This window comes from Anopheles stephensi, chromosome 2 (assembly GCF_013141755.1).
Source record: "Anopheles stephensi strain Indian chromosome 2, UCI_ANSTEP_V1.0, whole genome shotgun sequence".
Taxonomy (NCBI): domain Eukaryota; kingdom Metazoa; phylum Arthropoda; class Insecta; order Diptera; family Culicidae; genus Anopheles; species Anopheles stephensi.
Genome location: NC_050202.1, coordinates 86,228,873 through 86,236,512, shown reverse-complemented (window position 1 = coordinate 86,236,512; position 7,640 = coordinate 86,228,873). Strand labels below are relative to the sequence as shown.

The following is a 7,640-nucleotide window of genomic DNA, read 5'->3' as shown; positions in this document are numbered from 1 at the left end:
TTGTACAGCTGTACAGCAGTACTTGGCCGCGAACGAGAGCGAACGAACGGTGGTAAAGCAGTTTTTCCACTAGTCGGCGGAAAATGTTACAGCGACAGCTTAGCGAATTTTTCCTCCCCACAACGGGCCGGAGCTGATGAAAATTGTGACAGATTGAGTGGTTAAGGCTGATGCGTATGTGTGCGTGTGTGTGCGATTTCTTGAAATTGCACCAACGGCCACAAATTAAATTGTGCACTGCAAGCGACCGTTTTCGGTTCCTATCAATCATCAGCACTCATCAATCATTAGGTGCTGCGTGCGAGTACGTCAGGCAGCATGTTTTGTAAAATGGTGTGCGGCTCAATGAAGGGCGTAATTCTTGCGCCCAAAGATTAATGGCAGATTAGAGAAGTGAGTGCAGACCCGGAAAGAAAAAAGATTTCGAACACGTTGACACGATGCGGCTGTGCTGTTCGATGTACGATAATAATGTGGCTTGTTAATGAGCATTAGATTGATTGGTTCCGGTGTTGGGCTTACTGAAACAAAAGGAAAATGTTGCTAAACTGGATGCAATTTTCATCGCTTAGCATAAAACAATCACCTGATGGTGGCCATGTGTGCTGTGCTCATTTAGCAAAGTAAACATGGCTAATACATCATACTGAAACACAATGACTAAGAGTTGTTAAAAATTGGCAAAATTTGTTTATCTGCGTAATACAGATGTGAAATTTATGTAAGAGCAGCTAATAGTATAAATTTGAAAACATAGATGGCATACTTTGAGGCGTTTTTTCATGCTTGCAGGCAATAGCGCCTAAATGTTGGCAATTTAATGTAGTAAAAGAGCTCTGTTGCAAGTTTAAGGTTCGTTTTGCAATGTTTATGCAACATCCCGGAATACTGCATCCTCCGGTACGCTTCCAATAATCATGTTCCATACGCAGACGGATGTGGCCAGGAATTTATCATACATGCCAGCGCAGGCAAACTAATTTTGCATAACAAACCAGCTGCTCGGAAGCTACATGGTTCGATGTAGCAGCTTCTCGCAACCGAGCGAAATTACTGGAACCTCCTGGACGGCTGTGGAAGCCCGGATGTTGATTAATTTATTTCCCCGATCTACCCGGCCAGGGTTCATAATTAATCAAAGGCAATCCGATTTTAATCATGCGACATGAAGACACGGACGCGTCCAAACCGTATCGTTTCCGTGGCGGTACGGGTGCAGAGGCCGCGATTAGCCGGAAGGACACCGAGTGACGATATTTTATTACCCAAGAGAGTGCTCTCACAGTAGTGCTGCTCACGGTCAACAGCAAAGCCCCCCACCCTCTCCTCCCCGGTTACATGGTAGGATGGTAGTTGCCGGTACGGCTCGGGAAAGGAAATTCGTTTTCTTGCGCAAATAGAGAGCGAAGAACGAGCCTGGCGCGTCTTTGAGGTTAGTGTGATGAAGCCGTTGGATACATACGGACCCGTTCTGGGGGCCCACATCGAGCGTGAGTACGCTGGGCTGATTCGGGTAATTGAAACAGGACGCTGGACAGTAGTAAAAACTTATGTCCCACCACACACACACACATACATGAGAAGTGGCCAGCAAAACCAGTGGAGCCGTTTTTACTGTTGAAGCTAGATTTGGAACTGCCGGGGAGTAGAATTTTCTCCGTATCATCGGTAAGTAGGCGAGGAAAGATAAATGTTTTCCATCGTCTTCACTGATGGGGCCTTTTTTATGTCGCGCTTGGGCGCATGATGTGGAAGTCCACGTCGGCTTTCGGATAGTGTGTGGGATTGAATTCGATTCCAGCCCGAGATGGGGCCGGATAGCATTTGAGCACTTGAAGCGACTTGATTCTATTTTATGCTCCGTTCGATTGAACTACATTCATCTTCAATGACCCACTCTGTGATTACTGCTTCATCAACTCCTCCCTCACCATGTGCTTTTTGTGACCGCGCCGAGGAAAAGGAAAAAAAGCGCTTAAGGACATTCGTACGCGTCCGTGCTGTAACCGGCGGTTGGTGGTTAAATATATGCACATTTATTTCTACGCCAAGCCGTGGACCAAGCGTCTTAGCAGCTTGGGGTCGGAGACCGAGTGCAGGACCTTTTGCGCGGGTTGAGCAACATATTTCTCGTCTCGGAATCGACACTTTTTGCCTCGTATCATTATTTTCCCATCTCATCGTCTTGCGGTGGAGCAAAGAGGCAAACAACATTCTAATGCTCGCTTTCTTCTTGCCGATCCTGTCGGTGTCACCTTAACGAGTTGTGGAGAAAATTTGTTGCACAAGAAACGCACGGCAGTGGGCGTTTTTGCTCGGCAAATGTAACAAACAGCGTGCGGAAATGGCGTACGCTCCATAAGCGCCGTCCGCGACCACCTGCAGTCTGAGTCGGGGTGGTGCGTGATGCGAGGAGCCAGGGAGAGGAAAGGATGAAGAGAGAAAAAAAATCCCGCCCATAATGGTGAATGAATAGCTGAAGATTTGTGTCACGATGCAAAGAGCTTGTGTGTCACCGTCGCAACAAAAGAACACGACACTTTTCGCACCATTTACGGTGCGGGAACGGAAAATGTGCTTTATTGGGTCGTGCACGAGGGACAGGGGTGTGGTGGTAGAGGAAGGAGAGAGAGAGAGAGGTTTTCACTCTTTCCCTTTTTCGCCCACTTACGCACACACACACTACCGAAAGGTGGAAAGTTAGTTGACTTTCCGGTGGGGGGTAACCGGGTGCAAAAAGAAAACGCTTTGGAAAATCGGTGACGCGTGTCGTAGATATATGATTCTCATTAACGATCATACGCACACGAGGGGGGGAGTGTCGTGGGGTTCGAGTTTTTGCCATCCCTGACTCAAGCGTAACACAACTTATGCTATTTGAGGTTTTGTTTGGGGCGATGATGGAAAGTTTGGCGTGATTAATGCGCGCCCGAAATGAAGGATGCTTGCTTACTCCGCGAAACCGGTGACCAGAAGGTGATGGGATTGATGGCATTCGGAGTGCTTCAGGGTGTTTCATCGATACGAAGTGATGCTTTCGCGTGTTCGGGAACACCATACGGTAGGATGGAAAGTTTGATGGTGGAATATTAATCGAAATGGATTCTGGTGGGGTTTTTTTTATTGAAAAAGTTCGTTACTCAGAACAATCCTTTAGTTTTTTTGCTTCTTTTGCTAAAGTCGCCTACAAGTATGCAATACGCGTTACACTAATGGATATTCCTTTGATGCGTTTGAAGCTTGTGTAAAACATGTTTACGGTTGTGGAAGAAATGATGAAATAAAGAAAGATTGTTGCTAAAACAGGATAGAAGTACCAACCAAGAAACTGAACTAGAAATTGAGATCGATTTTCTTTGTTCGATTTGTTTCAGGCGTCAGTTTTGTTGCAGTGTAATTGCAGTGTGGTTTTCATGTTCGCCCCTGTTTATTATGGATCCGAGCAAACTAACTTTAATCCAATATCGTTCGCAACATTCGATTTCCAACCACATTGTAGTTTCCTTCACGCGAAACAGAATGTAAGTAAGCTGGAGAAAGAAACAGGAGAGGGTGTTTATTTTATGACTCTACTTCAAAGCAGCAAATTAACTTTTCTTAGCATTTGCGCTCGGTGGGGAAATCGAGCTCCAAGAAAAACAAGGGTAATCAAACAAGGGATACAGTTTCAGGCGCACCGCACTGTAAAGCAAGAGAACAGCACCTTTCAACGATGTGGCCAAAGACAAAGGGATATAGTGATCGGAATTGTGCAGAACTCAATTTTCTAGCTGAACTGATCCAATTGTAAGCTAATCTGGTTAAGCAGTCGCTCCATATGTTGCAGTTGGCAAGCTTTCAGAACGGACCTCGGGTTCACCCTCGGTGTGTAAAATGCCAACTGAAAGACAGCGAGCCGTTTGTTACCGTGCGATTAAATGCATGCATACTTTCCGGGCGCTTGCCTTCAGTGGCGTACCGCAACTAACCACAAATGAAAAGACTGGCCAGGCCTCTTCTGGATGGGTTGCGCTGAAGGTATGTTTTAAGTTAAGTGGTTTTGTACGATGAGTGAGCAGAAGCTAGAAAACATGCATGTGAGTGGTTAGCACTAGTTCTGGCGCGTAGAGCATGCAAGTAGTAAAAAACGGGCACCTTTCGTTTAAGATTCGGGTGGTTCTTACGGGTGGCCAACTTCTTAAGGGATGGTGTTTCAAGATGAAAGCACAGACTGTAAAGGCAGCGTAAGCGCGCGCGCGCTCACTTTAGTTCCAGCAATTAACATCTTTTATTAGACTCATTAAGCTGTGCCATAATTAACTTTCCACACTGCCACGCGAGCTCCGCGCGAGAAGGCGAGTCTTGCCGACGTCGTGCTGGGCAGAGTCGCACATGTTTTCGGTGCAAGTGCATCTTGACGCAGCACGTCATTGTGATGTCGTAAAATGCGCACTAACTTTAACGGGGGTCGTTTCAGGGCCTTTGGCAAGTGACGGCAACTGACCTAATTATACTAATGATATAGATTTTTCCGATTCTTCCAGAGGCCCGTTTGACAGACGCGCCAAAAGGTTTGACCTATGGTGCCGTAAAGCTGCTAGGGATTATTTATGGTCCATGAATATTGATGAATTTTTGAAACCCTGCCTGAGTGTCGGGTATTACAAGAAGGATTTCATTAGCGTTATGTACGAAGAAGCTGTACGAACGATCTGGAAATGGAATAAAATAGGAAACAAGGTAAACAACACGGTGCTGTGGCCCTAGCCTCGGTACTCACCGCCGAAAAGCTTGCCATCGATGTTTCAAAGAACGGAACGTCAACATTCGATCCGTACTGAGCTCTAATCATTATCATTTGAATAAGATGACGCGTTTTGCGGTCGAATCGATACCAGGGGAAATCGTATGCCACCGTTTGTAGGGTTTCGCTCTGGAAAATGGAACGCAGGATTAGGGAAATGAATTCTTTTAAGCTTCGCGCGAGTGAGTCACCGAGTCACGAATGATTGTGCCGCTGTACGAGTAGAGAAAGAGCAGCGTCAGCTCGGCAAATGCGTACGGTAGGTAAGTCAGCTTATAGATTCCTTCTACCTGTGAAGTTGGAGAAGAAGCATTAAGACATTGTAAGCTCACTCGAGCTAGCTGGGACACTAACCACCAGCATTGCAACACAAACGATGCACATGATGATGGCTGTGGCCGTGTAGGCAAGCAGAACGTTGGGCGTAAAAGCGGTACGAACTTCCGCCACCAGGTCAATGATTTGTTGGTGTCGTTTGCTGATGCGCCGTAGTTCGTCCGTAACGCGTTGCGTTTCGGCCACAGAACCCTTCAGCGAGCCTTTATCTAGCGTTGCCGAGAGAGCTTCCAGGTCGAGCTTGATCGCTTGAAACTGACCATAAACGTAGAGGCAAACGCCACTAAACAGTGCGTCACTACCCGACTGGGAGGTGATGGTTGGAGCCGAGGCGTAATTTAGAAAGATTGTCGTCAGGACAAAGTAATACGAGTTCTGCGAATCGAAAGGTAAGCTGGGGGAAAAGGTGTGTATAAAAACGGATTACAAAGTTTTGTGCAAAATCATTAAAATAATCTTACTTACGCCAACTTAAATGGGAGCAGTTTTACGAGTGGCCTCTGTCCCTGGTACCAGTTGTAGGCCATGATGCAGAAGGGCGTTACGCCGTAGAGGCAGGCGGCAAAGAACATCATCAGGAAGAGGTAGAAGGTAAACTGCTGGCCGAGTGTGGTCATTTGTTTGCAGATTGCGTTATCTCGAGGATGTTTATCTGGAGGGTTTGGTGTGAAAATTGCATACATTTGGGCGATTTTGAATGCGAAGTTTGGGAAGCATTTTTCCAGTGTTTGTAGAATGTCTAGAATGTAGTCCGGGGTCATAAGAGAACTCCAGACTTACCTTGCAGCAATTTACTGATGTTATTAAGCACTTGGTCGATTTTCGCTTCATTTACCAGATAAAACACCATACGCAGAAAGCCCGAAATGCGAGCCACCGTGGGGCAAATGCTTTCGATACATTCACTGAGATTACCGTCCCGGTAAGCATAGAGTCCGTGCAGAAATTCACCCACCATACAGATGGCCAGAGCTGCCAGGTTAATCGCAATCAGCCCCTTCAGATACCAACGACGCACTAAACGATCCGCAGGCCACAGTCCAAAGACGAGCAGAATCTTGCGCTGAAGTTTAAAGATGTCCCAATTCTTCATAGTTTGGGATGCGTTCGGGATGTCGGAAACAGGCGCTACGGTGGACACCATGGTTAGTGGGTGCTAGGATTGTGTATGGTCTGATTTCTTCAACGGTCAGCCAATATATAGTGAGCAGTGAGCAGCAGTCCTTAGCAACGGTTAAAGTTGTTAACCACGGTCAGTTGACAAACATTGGCAACGATGGGAAAAGCTGTCACTGCTGCAATTCGCACACTTTGATCGACTCACCCAGTGACAGGTCGCAAGAAAATCCTGATTAATCGTGAACGCAATTTTAATATGCAATGTTTCACGCGCGAAAGATAAGCGTTCCAGGGAGGGAAGCCTGTCCGGATGCTCGCAAAACCGCTAATAACACGCCCTGCACATTATTGTGTTAGGCTTCGTTTTATCAAATCATATCAGGCAGGCAACATACTCGGGTGGAGCTTTTGCAACCAAACGGGTGCCTAATGATGGGAAGCAATTTAATTGATTTGAGCTCTTTACGGCGAAACCACAAAACTGCTGACTAATAAATGCGAACACTTTCCAGCGCCGCCGCAAAAGGGGCAGAAGCAGGAAGGCGCGCAAGAGAGGGGGGCAGGATTTCCCGAGATCGTTGGGTGTGTGTCATACTGGTGGTTCAAGAATTCGAGCGTCTTTTGCCACACGCCCAGAAAATCGCCGGAAATTCGCTTTCATGAGTATTTTGTGGCGAAGCTCGGTGTAGTACGTGTCAACTACACGGTGGCAAGCCGTTGCTTCGACCACAAATAGGGCCGTTTAATCGATTCCTGAGGTTTCGGTGGTCTATGCCACCGGTTTCGACTTAATGAAACCCGAGGTCGACAGCTTTGCGTTCGCTCGAAATTCGTTCATCAAAACAACCTCGCGAAATGGGTTGAATTGGGCGCCAGACATTAGGTTGGAATAGACGTGGAATCATATTTGGAGTTTGCAAATAGGTTCCTTTCTGCTTTCGGCTACTGTTGTGCTTCGGTAGGAAAGTCGGTGTGTGGTAAATTAATTTTACCAACAAACTTATTTAAGCTTGCCAGGTTGCTTAATCCACCGGAGTCGAGCAACCGGGAGCAAGCAAACGGTTCCACCGGGCATTGGGCGAACGTTGAATTGTGGTACCTTTCTGGTACCGGTCTTTCCGTCCGTCTAGCCGTGAGCCTTAGTTCCATTGATACAATATTCATCGAGCTTCATCAACACGCACAACACGGACGCGACGTTCATTCGCTTGCGCTGGTAGATATGCGCTGGACCAAACGGTTCTCCAGCGTGGCGTGGCCGAGTGGCAAACCACAGCAGCAGCACCTGCCTGTCGGGCAAGTTTTGCAAAATTCCCTACGGCAACGGTCAGCACATGGTGCGCCACAACCATGGGCAGCTTTCCGCTCTGTTTACTACTTCAATTAATCAATTGCTCAATCA

At 47.0% G+C, this 7,640-nt stretch overlaps 1 protein-coding gene across 1 annotated transcript; it reads right to left on the bottom strand.

Annotated features, from left to right (window-relative positions):
- Positions 1-4,266: 4,266 nt before the first annotated feature.
- On the bottom strand, positions 4,267-6,263 carry LOC118502484 (odorant receptor 22c-like). Its single transcript, XM_036034715.1, has 6 exons — positions 5,900-6,263; positions 5,585-5,771; positions 5,138-5,513; positions 4,975-5,073; positions 4,760-4,912; positions 4,267-4,691 (listed from the first exon to the last, which is right to left on the bottom strand). Exons 1-6 carry the CDS (start codon positions 6,261-6,263, stop codon positions 4,641-4,643), a joined length of 1,230 nt encoding a protein of 409 aa, XP_035890608.1. The 3' UTR covers positions 4,267-4,640.
- Positions 6,264-7,640: the final 1,377 nt, after the last annotated feature.